The sequence below is a fragment of the Cydia pomonella genome, chromosome 3, assembly GCF_033807575.1.
Source record: "Cydia pomonella isolate Wapato2018A chromosome 3, ilCydPomo1, whole genome shotgun sequence".
NCBI classification, from domain to species: Eukaryota; Metazoa; Arthropoda; class Insecta; order Lepidoptera; family Tortricidae; genus Cydia; species Cydia pomonella.
Window position 1 is genome coordinate 16,285,331 of NC_084705.1, and position 16,940 is coordinate 16,302,270.

The following is a 16,940-nucleotide window of genomic DNA, read 5'->3' on the forward strand; positions in this document are numbered from 1 at the left end:
TAGGTAGTTATGTAACTTAACACATAAAAATACCTATAGTCGTGCTACTTATATAGTAGAGCTTATCACTTGAAATTTTCGGTTTAGAATGATGGAGTGAAAAAAGTTCACCAAATTTGACCTGTATTTAGATATATAGATAATATTATGGCACTTACTGAATACTACACGTAATATTAAATCAAACTTTCTTTGATACATTGAAACCCACAAAACATTCAAATCCACTTTTCGTTTCGATTTAATTTTACCCAATGTTTAATTTAACGCTTGATGATATTCGCTGAAATTCCAAGTCAAGGACTAGGTTATTTGAGGATGAAATGTTATAAAGTTAAAACTCAAGTATATTTAGAATGATATCCATTCACGTTTGTCATACGTAATACTGGAAAATAATGTTACTTAATTTCTAAAGTAATAATTTCCTCACTGCCAATTCTGCGAGACTTTCGCGGCGACTCGCAGCGGACCGCGACATTTGAAATTAAAAATATAACGGACGCGCGATCTCTTATAAACAATTGTTCCGATTTTCTTCAGAAATTAATGCAACTTCGCTCTCATTATCAAGTAGAGGAGGCACGATAAGTGCTCGAACATAAACGACTCACAAGCACGTACGTTTACAGCACGATACACTACATACAACTATAATACTTTTTAGTTCTCTAAGATATACTTTTCATAAAATAAACGCTGTTGTAGTACGTAATTAAAATGATAAGGAATAATCAAGGGATTTACATTAAATCTTCACAAACCATTATTTCTATACAAACTCCTAAATAAAACAACTGAAAGCTGAAAAAACTAATATGCACATACACGCAATAACATTTTTAATATGTAAATTTGTAAAAGGTATGTTTTAGTCTGTTTTTAAGGACCGGCTTATTTAGACTAGGTTTGCTTCTTAACCCTATTTCGTTAAACATAGGCTAGGCACTAAATATTTATTTAACCTTTTCCTATAATAGTTGACTGCTGAAGGATTATAAAGGAATTTAATGACATTCTGAAACTTACCACACATTGTGTCTAATGGGCCATCTATGTAGTACTCCCGTAGGTACGGAATTTATCCTTCCATTTCACCACCTTAGGTTTCGAGTCTCGCGATAAAAGTATCCTATACCTACAGGATACTAGGTAATATAAATTTTACTTAGATTGTAAATCTATTTTGAATTAGTTTTCTTTTGTGATGTAGTGAAGCATATTTACTTTCCTTTTACAGGTAAAATATACAGGTTGTTTTTTTATATACAGTGAAACTTGGATAGCTGAGACTTCAAGGGACCTGCAAATTTGTCTCACTTAAGGAGGCACTTACCCAGGCTCTCAGTTAGCCAGGTATAAATAAATTTCAGTCTCATTTACAGAGGGTTCCATTAATAGAGGTGAGAATTGAGGTTATTTCAGTTATAGAGGTGGTTAGTAAGTTATTTTGTAAACATTATATAGGTATGAGTTGTGATATTTAACAATAAAAATAAGGTAAAAAAATCCTTGACCTTCAGAAAATTCAGTGAACTTTTAAAGTTTATTTAAATTTATTTTGAATGATTCTACAAAGGATAGATTTAGTCACATTATAATAATAGAAAATAATTTTTTGGTTTTTCACGTCTCTTACTAAGATTTTAGCTTTCGTTTCTACAGTTTTAACCACTTAATGAAACTTGACGTCGTTTAAACACAATTAACCAAATGAGGAATTTGTGGGTAGAGTAAAAATTAATAGATAACGAGAATTAATCTGGAATAGTCCTAGTTATAGAGGTCATAGATTGACGTTATTTCAGATACAGAGGTCCGTTCCTATGACATTCTGAAAAAACCATTGAACTAAAGTATTCTCGTAAATATAGTCTCAGTAACAGAGGTAAATACACTCTTTGTCTCAATTATAGCGGTAAATGTGACTATAAAATTCAAAATACTAATCTCAGTTATAGAGGTTTGTTACGTCCCACTAACAGAGGTAATTCAGTGCTAAAGTGTTGGGACCGTACCATGAGTCCCAGCTATGGAGGTTTCTCACTTACCCAGGTACCACTTAACCAAGTTTCACTGTACATATATAGGTATGTGGACAGCAGCTACCAAAAACATTGTCACATTTTTTACAGTAAGCCCGTTCTTCACTACACCTTGTAAAACAAAGTCCCCCGCCGCGTCTGTCTGTCTATATGTATGTATGTTCATGTTCGCAATAAACTCAAAAACTACTGAACGAATTTTCATGAAGTTTTCACCTATCAATAGAGTGATTATTGAGGAAGGTTTAGGTGTAAATTTTGTTAATGTTTTGTGTACGAACGAACGAAGCCGGGGCGGGTCGCTAGTTATTCATATAATATATGTAAGTATATTAGTCATATAAAAATATAGAGACCAGACTTCATTCATGCTTTTCCAAAAAAATAAGACGACTTACTCGTATATCTACTAGTAGGTATTCCCCGCTGCAATATCCATACATGATGTATAAGTGCCCATGCAATTTTGCAATCTTCGGCATTAGGCTGGCAAAATTAGCAATTTTTTTGTTTGGACTATGTGGATTTGTGTTTAGGCGGGAACGAGGTTAACGCGCAAACGTATGGTTTAATTTGGTATGAAGTAAGAAATTGCTTTAGAAGTTCAAGCCGCGTTATATGTTTGCATCGAATGTATGGTTGTTGTATTTGAATTCTCTAAATCTCTCAATTTCATGGCCCTTGTAAATGCTGAACTAAAACAAAAATGTGATGGTATAGTTAAGTGAAGACGCTAACGGTATTCGGAGTAGTTATGTATATTAAATATTATACAACGTCTATTCTTTAGATACATAATAAGTATTTTTTTTTTTTTTATAACGATAGGCAAGCGTTTGACCACGATCTCACCTGATGGTAAGTGATGATGCAGTCTACGGTGGAGCACGCTTACCTATGAGATACCTATTTACCCTAGCCTTGAAGAGACCCAGATTGTACTCATGCGGAAACACAGACTCGGGCAGGGCATTCCACTCCTTGGCAGTTCGCATAAGAAATGTTGAAGCAAAACGCTTCGTGCGTATTTGTGGAATACCTACCATGAAGCGGTGCCGGAGTGCCGATTGTCTGGTAGTCCGATGGTGAAATGGGGACGGAGGAATAAGGTTGTGCAGTTCCTCGGCACACTCTCCGAAATGTATCCTGTAAAAGATCGTTAAGCTGGCAACCTTGCGACGATGCTCCAGACTTTGGAGTCGAGCATTCGTCAGATCGTCATCATTAATGATTCTCTTGGCTCTCCTCTCAACTGACTCGAGTGCCTCAAGCTGGTATTTTGCTGAACCATCCCACAGATGCGAACAGTATTCCACACACGATCGCACTTGTGCTAGGTAAAGGTCGAGCAGTTGCCTAGGTGTAAAATACTGCCTCACCTTGTTGAGGATGCCCAGCTTTTTTGCTGCTAACTGTGCTTTCGACTCGATGTGCAGGCCGAAGTTGAGTTTCGAAGTCAGCGAGATTCCGAGAAGCTCAAGATGGTCGGTTATCGGAAGGGATACATTTCGGAAAGTAGGAGTCAGATGGAATGGACTCCGTTTGGCGGAGATAAGACACGCCTGGGTCTTACTAGCATTGAACGAGACCAAATTGGCTTCACCCCAATTAGAGACTGCCTTTAGTGACACGTTCATGCGTTCGACCATTGCCTCCCTGAGCGACTGTATTTGGACTCCACTAGCTCGTGAATTGGGTATGTAGCTTTCAACAACCGTAGTGTCATCTGCATATCCGAACGTACCTGGTTTCAGCAGGTCGTTTATGTGGAGCAGGAAAAGGGTCGCTGAAAGCACGGACCCCTGAGGGACTCCGGCATTGATTGCCAATTGATCGGACGAGCAGCCATTAATGACCACACGAATCGATCGATCCCTCAGAAAGTCTGATACCCAGTCACAAAAACTAGGGGGAAAACCGAAGGACCGAGCTTGCTAATAATTCATTACGTCTACAATTCATTGAGTACCTATACATATAGAAATTGTGTGTTATCGAAACTACTCTTGGTGCACAGAGCTTTAGAATTAAATATATAAAAAAAAACAAGTGTTTTGTGACACTTAGTAATAAAGTATTTATACCTCCTTAATCTGATAAGATTGGCCACTTAAACTAAAATTGATCGAAAATTCGGAATGATGTATCTAAAGAAATGATTCATATTTTTTAAACATCTCCTAAATATTTTATATCCACTAATGTAATGAGTTAAGTAGCGAACAAAGTAAGTTCATTAATTATTATGTTGTACCTACATACAATCTGCGGGTCTTTGATGGACAGTAACCAGAAATTCGCCATGCCGGAGCGAGATTTTTCGAGAGCAGATGAATAATGCAACGAACGGGCTAACTGTAAAGAATATGACAATATTTTCGGTAGCTGGCGTCCACAGTAAAAGTTATATTGTAATAAATAGCTACTATGTTACTCCATATTTCTTACTGCTCTTTTAAATCATACAAACGTTATAAAAGCTTCCTTAGGAAGACGCCATAAGACACTATATGATAAATAGAAAGCATACTATTCTAATAAGGCCAGAGCTACTGTCAGAAAAGCAGTACATTCAAATTCGTTATTGATAGTGGCAGCTTATCAAAAGTTTTTCGAATTCAACTGGTCATTTATATTACTAATGCCACCATTATTCTGAGTGTTGACGTTCATCTTTGTGTCGCGTATAAGGAGGCTGGCACTATTCACATTCGTTCATCCAGGCAATGCTGCAGCCACAATGTAACGTGCTTCTGTTTTGACTACCTTAACAGCCTGTAGCCTGTCCCACTAAAATGGAAATGAATTTCGTTTTTCTCTTTTAGAATTTTACAATTAAAAAGTGAGTGTGTGTGTAAGTGTTTTTAAAAAGTGAGCACATAATATTTTATTTATTATTAATGATTTTCATAACAGTATTTTAGGGTTTTGTCCGTATCTAAATATGAATATGAAACCCTATTACTAACCCTACGCTACATCTATCCGTCTGTTTGTTCGCGGGCCGTATTGCAAGAAGCGAAATAAATACAGTTGAAATGTTCACATAGCATGCAACATGCCAACAAAATGGCTGTGACATACAGACAGACGGACAGACTATCCCCCTAAAAAAGAGGACTCCCAATGTCCTATACAAGAAAACATGATCTTATTCTGTACACGTTTATAGCCATCACGCTTATTAAGACAAGCCTCAAAGTATAAGTGACGAAAATAATACTGCATAAGGACAAAACAAAATTAAAACCGCCTTTCAGGGGTGTGGTCTTGAGGAAAAATATAAAAGTTTTCTAAATATTGCATGATAGCCCGAGTGTCTCGGAGCAGAAACGTGATTCACTCTAGCCCGGTTTTTAATTTTTAAATATCGTCAAACAGAACCATAATTAAATAAGTAGAACATACTTAATATGATCCAACCACATGAATTCATCTGATCGATGTCGTCGTTAAAATCGGATTAATACCTAATTCATCCATTACAAACCATTAGCCTTTAAACAGACAAGCTCGCGGTTCAACTTTTAACATCAAGGATGCCCTAAGGTGTTCAAACATATCGCCCAGCTTATACAGAACCCTTTTTTCCAACTAGAGTTTATAAGACGCTGAGGCTAGACGAAGGGGCAGGGGTCACGATAACTGGTAATTGCGGATGATTACACGTTCGGATAGTAGATAATTTCAAATCCAACACACCCACACACAGGAGCGGCATTTTATAAGAAAAAAATAATAATGACGAGCAGTAAAAACATCCGAGAAAGGATTCGTGAGATTTGCTATGCTCTGCTTTGAATAAGGTATTTAGTAACTACCGCGCCGTTGTACGGTATATATTTATAGTTGGTGTCCCTTTATGTTAACTTACGTAAATGTTGATGGATGTTAACTGCATAGATATGCGTTAAGTAGTTGTTATTCTTATTAGTGCCAAAACTTTTGTCTGGTCTGTACGCCTACCACCAGTTTGACACTGACATATTTGCTATCGTGAGCGAAACTTACTTTCTATGCATCTCGCTTGCACTGGCATATTAGTGCGAGTGAGATGTATAGAAAGTAAGTTACGCAGACGTTAGGGAATATGTTCACTTGACACTGCTAGAGCAGTCGTGGTAAGGCTACTAGTTTAGGTACCTGTAAATAAGAAAGCTCAAGTCATATTTTCATATATAAACATGGTTAACAAAAGTGGTAAACTGAGTCCACTCAATATAGGCGCCTATAATTAACACGGGTCACTTTTATGGGACATTTCCATACTAATAGACCCGTTTTCATTGCTCTTGAGTGCACACTAGACTGAAAGATTTTCTCTCATCGTTAATGCAAATAAAAACAAAACGTCAATCGATAGTATCGACTCAACGGCTTTAAAGTACCGGAAACGACGTCCAATTACGTGCGAAAGATGCGAATTTAACTCGAATCGAGCCGTCGGCGTCGTAGATTATTGATAGGCTCGGTACATGTTTGATTCCAATATATACGTACCTCATTATTTGCAACGGCCCTTTAATGATTTATAGTAAACTTCTTTGAATATTAGGATTTGTAACGATCAAAATAGCATATTCTCAACAAAATTCAATCCGCGATTCTTTCAATTGCAAACTGCCTTTGAAAAAAAAATGTAAACTCTATGGTTTATTTGCATGCTGCATGCAAACACTTCAAAAAACGTGTCATGTTGTCATATACAATGTACTTATTATTTTTTTTTAAATTCATATAAAGCTAAAATTTTCTGTATAGTATGTTTATTAACTAAAACCATTTACTCAAACCCGTAAATGTCTAGGTCACACTGAGTAACTTTTACTATGGGACCAACCCTGAAATGACGAAATAAAACTTGGCTATTTCATACATTTTGGCTGGTCTGGCGTTGAAATTTTCTATGGAAGAGTCAATAATTTTTTTTCGCGATTTCGGGGTTGGTCCCATAGTAAAGGTTTTAGTTTTGAGTAAGTGGTTTTAGTTAATAAACATACTGTATTTGAAATATGGTTGAAAATTCAGAACAAGGTTATAAAATAAAACCCAACTAGGTACTGTTTTTTTAGTGTATTCTCAAATGTCCCGGCCCCACGTGACCGCCGCCATGCATGACGCGGGAACAAATAGAAATGATTTTTATACATCACCTATTTCTATCTATGCTAAATATTTTTTATTTTTATTGAGTACACTGTTGTTTTATTACATTTCAACATAGTTGTAGTAATCATATTTTTAACCTTCAATTCGATACTCCACTCTTCTTCCTCGCGTTGTCCCGGCATTTTTGCCACGGCTTATCGCAGCCTTTATCAATTAATTCCCAGAATTGGCGTAGGCAATAGTTTTTACGAAAACGACTGCCATTATCTGACCTTCCAATCCAGAGGGTAAACTAGGCCTTATTGGGATTAGTCCGGTTTCCTCGCGATGTTTTCCTTTACCAAAAAGCGACTTGTAAATATGAAATATTATTTCGTACATAAGTTCCTAAAACCTCATTGTACTGTCTGTACATTTAAATTTTTTGATATTCTTGTTTGTATAAGAACTAGGTTGTTTTAAACAGCGCTAATAACGGCCAAATAAATGCGCCGTAAATGGACGCCTAGCATACAAAATCGGCAATAATGAACACAAAAATTAAAACGGTCACAGACACATGTATTTTTTTTTCCATTCCCTAAACATCGTTACGATTGGTTAAGTTTTGGAGGAGTCAAGAACGAAACATCAATTTCTGAGATTTTGACGTCGGATTTTTGGACGGAGCTGCAGTTGCACGTATCGCATATTTGAGGCCCCGCACGTGCCTGCGAGACCGCAACATCGATTTAAATTTATTAAATCTGAAAGGGAATCTGAAATCTCAACTAATATTTTCTCTTAATCATCGATTCATAACTATGAAATATTAGTCCTTACGTTGCGCCGACTTTAGTTATAATATAACTAAAGTCGGCGCAAATTAAGCTAATATTATTAGCTTAATTTAAAACGTGATCGACTAGATGAATCGCAAGTAGGAACCTTTGGCAGCAATATCGCATTATTCAATGTTAGGTCACTAAGGCTAGCAATAGCGCCTGTCTTATTAACCTGCAAAGGCCAAGATGAAGAAGATAGAAAGGGGACTTGTACATACATGAAATGAAATAGATATTATTCTAATGAATAATCACCATTGAAACATTGGTTATGTCCCATTTTATAACTATGAAATACTTATATCATATATAAGTATTTCATAGTTATATTTTTTAAGATTAACAATGACGTGATCTAATAAAAATATATAATTATGATCAGATGAATTACCTATTATATTCGATAGATTTGTTCAACATGATTATAGGTTTGCGAAGTTATTTTAATACTATAATAAAATTATAGATGTTTGCCACAATTAGGAAATAAAATGTGTACCTAGTATATCATTTGCGAGTGAAGAGGAATTTAGATAAATCACATATCTACATATGTATTAACATCGTTAGTTTTTAGGTTTCTCCCTTCTATCGTTTTTAGGATAAGCGAGTGTTAACCAGCCTATTGAAACAATCTTTATACTATCTTTGTTCGCTTATCATAAGTACGTGCCATGTTACTGACACCTCGATAAAAACCCGACAACCACGTCATTTCAAACAATGACTGGCAGACATTTAACAGCCGATGAAAGTAGAGAATACCTTCTTTAGCAGCGATGTCGCCCGTAGTAAACTATGTACGTATATAGTGATGGCTGGGTAACACATTATTGCTTGTCAATATGGTGCTATATATCACCATACAGATACTATTAAAGAGCAGGCAAGATCTGCGTTTGTGTCTGTATGTAGAGGTAGAGTCAAAGAGAATTTGAAATAGAGGTAGATTGTCAATGTAAACTTTGTAGCCACAGTAAATTTACTGCCATCTTTCGACACATGATTACTTAAAACTTTTAGAACGCCATTTGACTTTGATCCTTATTCTTTCACTGATATGTGTAAAAAAAAAAAGTGGCGCCATCTACTAGAGCATAGCCAAAGTTTATGGCGCCAACGCTCGAAAAGATGCCGCCATACCTTTGGCCTATGCTCTACTGTGGCTACAAAGTTTACTTTGACAATCCACCTCTATTTCAAATTCTCTCTAGTAGAATGTAAACCGTAATAGCTTCCGTGTCAAGGTCCACTTAAATAATGAATTAATTTAATTAGGAAAGGATGTAAAGTAAAAAGTAAAGAAACTGCGGTTAATGATGTATACTCGTAGTAGGAAGGTTATCATGACTGATATATAGTTACTTAATTAGTAATAACATATACAATTATACACCATTTTTACAGTGATTATAATAATAACAGTAAAAGCACCTACCTAATATAAATGAATCTTATTAATTTTCATTACCTATATTCTCAATTTAAAAACGTCCACTCACTAAAACCGCATGCTGAATCTCGTAGTACAAATGTACCGACAGTATTACATGGCTTTAACAAATTTTACATCCCCAACTTGTGAGGAACCCACTTGAGATGCTGCCTAAATATCTAGACAGTAAGGCTTTTTATAGTTTGGCGTTTGTGATATCAAGTTGTGAGGTTCGTACCCGATAGCTCGTAACACTTACCGTTATCGCGGTACCGTCCGTCTGACGGTCACTCGGTCTTTGCGTTTTCATTTCCACGTCGAACGGTATTAAATTTTCGAATTTCGCTGAGCATTATTATCACTGATATTCTTTATTAATTTAAGTAAAACCATATTATGAGCTAATTTATCAGTGATAAATTATCACAGAACAATATTTTTTTTAATACTACGTCGTTGGCAAACAAGCATACGGCCCGCCTGATGGTAAGCAGTCTCCGTAGCCTATGTACGCCTGCAACTCCAGAGAAGTTACATGCGTGTTGCCGACCCTAACAACCCTCCCTCTCCTCGTTGAGCTCTGGCAACCTTACTCATCGGCAGGAACACAACACTATGAGTAGGGTCTAGTGTTATTTGGCTGCGGTTTTCTGTAAGGTGGAGGTACTTCCCCAGTTGGGCTCTGCTCTAGATCTGGAATAAAATAATCTGGATTGTAGAAAATCTATTGGATCTACTGAAGAAAATGCCTCATTATATTAATTTAACATATAAATCTACCCAACGTTTTAAAATAAAAAAGACGTATTTATTTTTTATTTTATTGATGTCGTGTCGTTATTTTATAATGAACGCTTGTTAGGGTTCCGTAGCTAAATGGCAAAAAACGGAACCCTTATTCATTGAGGCAAAGAGTAGAGGCGTTTTGTCAAAGTAAATTTTATAGTCGACTAAATTTACTGCCATTTTTCGACACAAGACAAAAATTCTTAGAACGACATTTGGCTATTTCACTGATATGTGTTAAATATCAAACAGTGTCGCCATCTACTCGAGTATAGGCCAAAGGTATATCGCCATCTAATCGAGCATACATTTTTCTTGATTTTTCGTGGCACATTTTTTCTTTGCCTTTTTTTGTCTTATACGACGTTATTATATCTTTGATTGAGGGTACTATGGAGTATTATGGTTTGTATAATTTATTACCTTGATAACCAAAAAAATACAAAATTAGAAGCAGTCCTTTTATCGTGAAAAGGTTTTCTGTGGGTTGTTTGTTTAAATAGAGTTTGGTTAGCTGGTAAATAATGCATTGGAGTATTTAATATATTTCTATGTTCACATATATAAAGTTTAAATTCCTTTAAATAAATTGCCATGGGATGATTAAATCCGTGGCTATGGCTATGAACCAATGTGTGGACTTGTTCGACTGTTCGTCTTATCATAGGTACTACGAACTTAGTTTATGAGGACCCATAGAACATTTTTAGGTATAACTTCACAAACATCGCATTATTGTTACATTCGAACATAAAATCTTAAAAACTACTTAAGAAATAACGTAGGTACTAAGTAGTTATGTTGACATTTAAACAGCGTGATGTTAAAAACTAACGTTGCAGTAAATTTACTGGTTTTCAGTCGGACGTTAAGAATAAAAAAACCGGTCAAGTGCGAGTTCATTTTACTCGCGCGTCGAGGGTTCCGTACAAACTTTGAATTAACTCGTGTAAATATAAAGGCGAAAGACTTGAGCGCCATCTACCGGAAAATCGTCTAACTAATTTGCGCGATGTAATGCACGTATGTTGGTTTTTCGAGGATAATTGTCTATCGTGTGAACCGATTTTAAAAATTGAAGTTATCAAGATAGAGGCCTGATTTTATTTATCCTGTAAATTTATAGTAATGTAAATATTATGTAAAAAATTCATAATTTTTCTTGGGTACACTTCGGAGATAGAGGGGGGGGGGGGGGGGATTTTGTCACATTTTCCTTCATAACTCTTTTGTTTACTGTGAAAAAAAAGATACCCCACTTGACCTAGTCACTAGACTTTGAAATTGCCCCCTGTTCATATTGGGCATCTTCCACAGTTAATAAAAATAAATTATAAAAATAATACTTTCAATGTGTCCCCTAAAAACATTAGGCCAAAGGAGTAAAAGAAAAATATGTTTAGCGGGTGTGTTTTTAGTTTAAGTATGTACTTATACTTTGGAAGTAACGAGCCTGAGGTCTGTTTTTAAGAAGCAGGTTGCAAGATTGATCCCAGTATTGCATTAAAAGTTCATCGTATTAATAAAAGCTTGACTTCCTTTGTATCTTTAGTCACGCTAGCAAGCCATCGAATTTTAAACAAGTTATAATTTTCATAATAATATCGTTAACTATAAATTTATAATCAACTGCATATTTTTTACAGTTATGTTTATAATTTTACTAACATAGAAGTTTTATTCGCGTAAAGAGTCATGAAATCGTGTCCTCAAAGGTTTTGGACTTTGTCGAATTAAGAGTTACAAATATCATAGGTACATAATAAATCTACCTTAGGCCAGTCTAAATAAACACGAGCCGCATTGAAAGAAATGAACCCATTGCTTTCACATTATTCACAGTACCTAGTACCTACATCTTTCGCGCAACAATACCTATTATTATAATTATCAACTTCGAGAGATTAAGTAGCACTAAGTAATGTCAGATTAATATCAAATCAGATTCAAAAATTCGAATACGTCTGCAATACATTCAATAGAACCCGACGTAATCGTGATATCAGAACAAAACATGGCCTACATTTGTACTCAGAACAGAACATCAATGAATTGCGTTTATTTTTTGTTACAAATTAAGAATGTAGCTACAAACTCCGTTACTTGTGGCGTGGCATACTTTACAAACATGTTCGGGCCGAAAATGAAATACCCTCCACGCGCTTGTGTCCGAAAATTTCAGGACAAATAAGCCCTTAATTTTATTATTTTTTTTTTTTTTATTTTTTGTATCGCTATTACTTTGAAAAAAACTTTGTATTTTATGTTCCTAATAGTACAAATATAACTACCAGATAATTAGGTAATGTTTTGTATATAAGAACCTATTAAAAGGCACCTTAGTAATTTGTATGTAAACTTACAGCATTTCATCCTATGATATTACGAGTATACATTATGTGTACTGGCAATATGACATAGTAACTACAAAACAATTTTGTATTATGTATTATGGCCAAGTCGCCTATCTTTAAATGAAATTAAGATACAAAATTATTATTATAAATCATGTTCTGAAATCTGTGTAGTTAGCTATATTTATATTTATACCTGAAGATAATTCAAAGTGAACGATAACAATATGTAATAATATATTGTGTCCATTGTTACAGATAACAAATATAAAATCATTGAGACGAGCAAGTGCAGTGCAGTGACACAAAAGATTATGTTCAGTGCCAAAACTATTATTGTGGCCAAGAACAGAAGGTGACAGTCGTGCTGCTCATGTCAGTGTTGTGTTGTGAACAATGATTGTTTGGCGAACGAAGAACCCTAGTCGTCGGAAAATAAGTGGCTGGTAAGTTTTGAGTACCATTAATAGCATTTAAGAGGTTATAAACGCAATGCTCAACGCAGATGCAGTTTGAATGAATAATTTTAAGTTAATAAACTTTGAAAAAGTATTTATACTTAATAAAACAAGGTGCTGCGACTTTTGATACTGTGGAATTCCGCAAAGTAACGCCTGGTTCAATTAATTATTGTTCATTATAACTTGCATTAAGGTTATCCTTAATTTAAAGGAGCTGCTGGCACCGAGACAATTCCATCAACTTTACTCTGTATCATGGGTAAAGCTGCGTTAACACTTCATTAAGTAAACTAATAATTAAATAGATAATACAAGTAAGACGACCGGTCTGGCCTAGTGGGTAGTGACCGGGACCATCAGCTTCGTAGGCAGGAAGCTGATGGTCCCGGGTTCAAATCCTGGTAAGGGCATGTATTCGTGTGATGATCATGGATATTTGTTCCTGAGTCATGGGTGTTTTCTATGTATTTAAGTATTTATAAATATTTATATATTATATATATCGTTGTCTAAGTACCCTCAACACAAGCCTTATTGAGCTTACTGTGGGACTTAGTCAATTTGTGTAATAAAGTCCTATAAAAAAAAAAGTAAAAGACTAATTTTTTTTTAAGAGAAGCTTTTTATTAGTTTTATTAGTTACCTATTTTAAAATTAATTTTTGATATCTACTACAGTATTGTGAACGATCTTTTTTGAGATCTTCAACGGTCAGGTCAATGGTTGGGAAAATAAAAGTATTATAGAGGGTTAAAGATACAGGGTTTAAAAAATACTTATATCTTGCTAAGTTACTGATACGTTAACTCTACGTAACTACAAAGGTAGATGAACAATTGTTACATGCAGGTAACGAACGAATGGACGTCATTTGTTTACTAACACGTTTTGGCTGATTATGAAAGTATACAGAAAAGTATTAAATTTAGACTCACAGTTACCCAAGAAAATGGATGATTTATTCACGTTGTCAATGCAAAATACACAGCGTATCATGATGATGGTGTTTTTGCTAAATACGTGTCCTATTCCTAACTCTGCTCCGCGGGGCATCGACGCAGACGCCGCGCCGTCCATGTATCTTCATCATGCGTTATTGCATACGTCCGCGGAGCAGAGATCTTGCAGGAGAATACTCCTCGTTGGAAATGTGTTAGTACATAGCCAATAGTCGTATTTGTAGTAAATTGATTTTCATTAATTCAATACATGGAAATATGTTGCTACTGTTGCTATCCCAGAATTGTAAAAATATAAATGAAAATTAAGTGAAGAATTAGAACTAGCCGAATGAAAAGGAGCCTCGATTGATAAGATTTATTCTTATAGAAAATGCTCCGCCTACAATCTTTTCTGCTCTGCCTGGTAAGGTTGACTGGTAGACAATGACTCTTGGCATTAAGTTCGCATTTTGCACACTCAGTTTTTCTTTTGTACAATAAAGTAAAAAAAAAACATGTGATGTAATATTGTTTTTACGTAAAATAAAATTCTTAAATATGTAACACTTTTAAGATTACTATAAAATGATATAACATTACATTCCTTTCATATCAAAAAAGTATGTATGAATTTAATACAATTTCAGAATGCTGATTCGATTTACCATATTTAAAACTGATAGATCTAACTATATTCAAAATATGGCCATCTAGGTCATTCTTCCTATATCCATATTGGTAAATTATAAGAATCAGTAAGCAATTGTAGCGAACTATTCAAATTTTAGGATCTTTTTTTTTTGTAAAAAGCAACAAAATCTATGTTTTTGGCTTGTATTCCATTGCAAATTATGCCGCTGAAGACGTAGCTATCCTACATTAAATGATAGCATAGTTTATTTAAAGTAAATGTAAAATAAAACTCGCATTCAAGCCATAGGGCTTTATGCTTCTTCGTCAACCTCATTACCCTGTCTTTATCCACGGGAGGCCCGCTGGCTTGCTTATCAATCACGAAATAGCGGAGTAATTTCACTACCCGTGTCACAGGCCGACCGCGTACGTACCAACCAGGATTAAATTGGCATTGTTATGTCTAGTTATTGTTAGCCTTAGTATGCCCATGAAAATGACCAAATTACCCGTTTTCGTTATTGATAATAAGTGTAGTTGAAACTTACATCGTTGTTCTTTATCAAAATTGTTATACTTTTATAGTAAAAAAATCTTCAAGGTATATACTAAATTACTGCTTTTACCAAAACCGTTTCGTCAAGCCAGATAAATTGCCGCAGTAATATTATGCATAAGTGCAGGACGTTTTTTTATCATGTAGGTACTGAAATAAAATTTTCTAACGTTATGCTTAGGTAATTAAAAATTTGTTGCATAGCAATGGTAAGAACAAGTTTTTTTTAAGTAATCGAACGTCTTAACATTATTCAAGCAGCAAATAAGTTTTTAATTTAAATTTAGGTAGGTTAACGTAGGTCAGGTGACTATGAATGCTGATAAGAATTAAACTTTTTTGAACATAATTAAGGAGCTAATTAAGCTTTATGGAAATGTGGTTTTGATTGTCTTGACTCTTGATTCAAGATAAGAATACATATTAATCTGTATGTGGGATGTGGGACGTAATTGTTGAGACAAATTACAACAAGGACATAATTTAATTAAACGATAAAAGCTTGTCACCTAAACTTGGAATAGGTAAGACTCACAAATGACTGTTAAAAATTGCTCTTATCTTGAAATTTGTAATTTAATAAGAATGAAAATGCAATTAAGTATTCCCCTCACTACCGACACCAGTGTTCAAAGTAACTGCAAATCAGACCCGGCGCAGGCTCAATTGATTGATGAACACGAGCCACATGCTTCACCGTGCTTCCAGGAACGGTTAAAAACTGGCCCGTTTATCTGCAATAAGAGAAGGTTCGCAATAAGAGAAAATTATTTTTCTTTGCTTATTGAAGCATTTGCTTATTGATAGGATTGCCAATAAGTAATTATAAGTATAAGTAATACTCACTCATTTTCCTATCGTATTTATTGAAACCCACCTTACGGGGCAAAGAAATACCGTTTTTGTGATCCTTTCCTCTCTGTAGATACCTGTACTTCAAATTTTTTTATAGAAACCGAGGATTCAGTTGTGCTCTAAAAATATAATAAATATAATAGACAAACTACTTAAAGACCTTCAACAAAACATAAAAACATTGCACTAAAATTGCAATCACGGCGAAAATTTGAAAATTTGGGACTTGGCCGCCCGTAACATATGGGACCTGTCTCAATAAAATGCTACATACTCATCATTAGTCACCAATAACCACAGCATTAGAGAGTACCCACGAAACAAAGAGCAACCGGCCGCCTGTAATTCTAGTGACGACCGATTGACTCACACCACCGACTTTACTAATAAAAAAAAGTTTCAAAGTTTCGGCGCGGCTAAAGGTTCGTCAGTTTTTTGGCCGAAACCAAAACTCCAGTCAAACATTAGACTATACATTATACATACAAACAAAGAATAATTAATAGTATATACTCGTAATAATGCCACCTATGTGTAAAAAATTTCCAAATTCTTAAACTTTTTCAGTACGAATAGTCATACGTGTGTGTGTATTTACATATACTTATTAATTTATTATCAATAATAAAAAAATCAAATTATTAGGCAAGCATACAATGTAATCTATAGGGGTTTTACTTCTAAGTGAAATTAATTAATAATCAAAATTGCGCGCGGTGCATCAAAGACACTTCTCACATCGACAGGGCGGGCTCCCTGTCCTCATATTCTTAAGATACACGATGTGAAAGTATATTGTACTTACCGGTCAGAACAGAATTTTGATTTTGCTAAATAATGATAATAAAGTATTACAATATCGGTCAGTTGCGAAAATAACTTATTTACTTACTTAAGTATATAAAGTTGATTTGCTTAAAGTTAATGGTGTTAGATTTGGT

General features: G+C 34.9%; 1 protein-coding gene across 1 annotated transcript in view; it reads left to right on the forward strand.

Annotated features, from left to right (window-relative positions):
* LOC133516166 (cuticlin-1) overlaps positions 1-16,940 on the forward strand; it is a 114,410-nt gene that overhangs the window by 12,091 nt on the left and 85,379 nt on the right. Inside the window, exon 2 of the mRNA XM_061848947.1 lies at positions 12,812-12,999. Within this exon, the coding sequence (XP_061704931.1) occupies positions 12,950-12,999 (50 nt within the window). The 5' untranslated portion in view covers positions 12,812-12,949. The remainder of the gene's footprint in view (positions 1-12,811; positions 13,000-16,940) is intronic.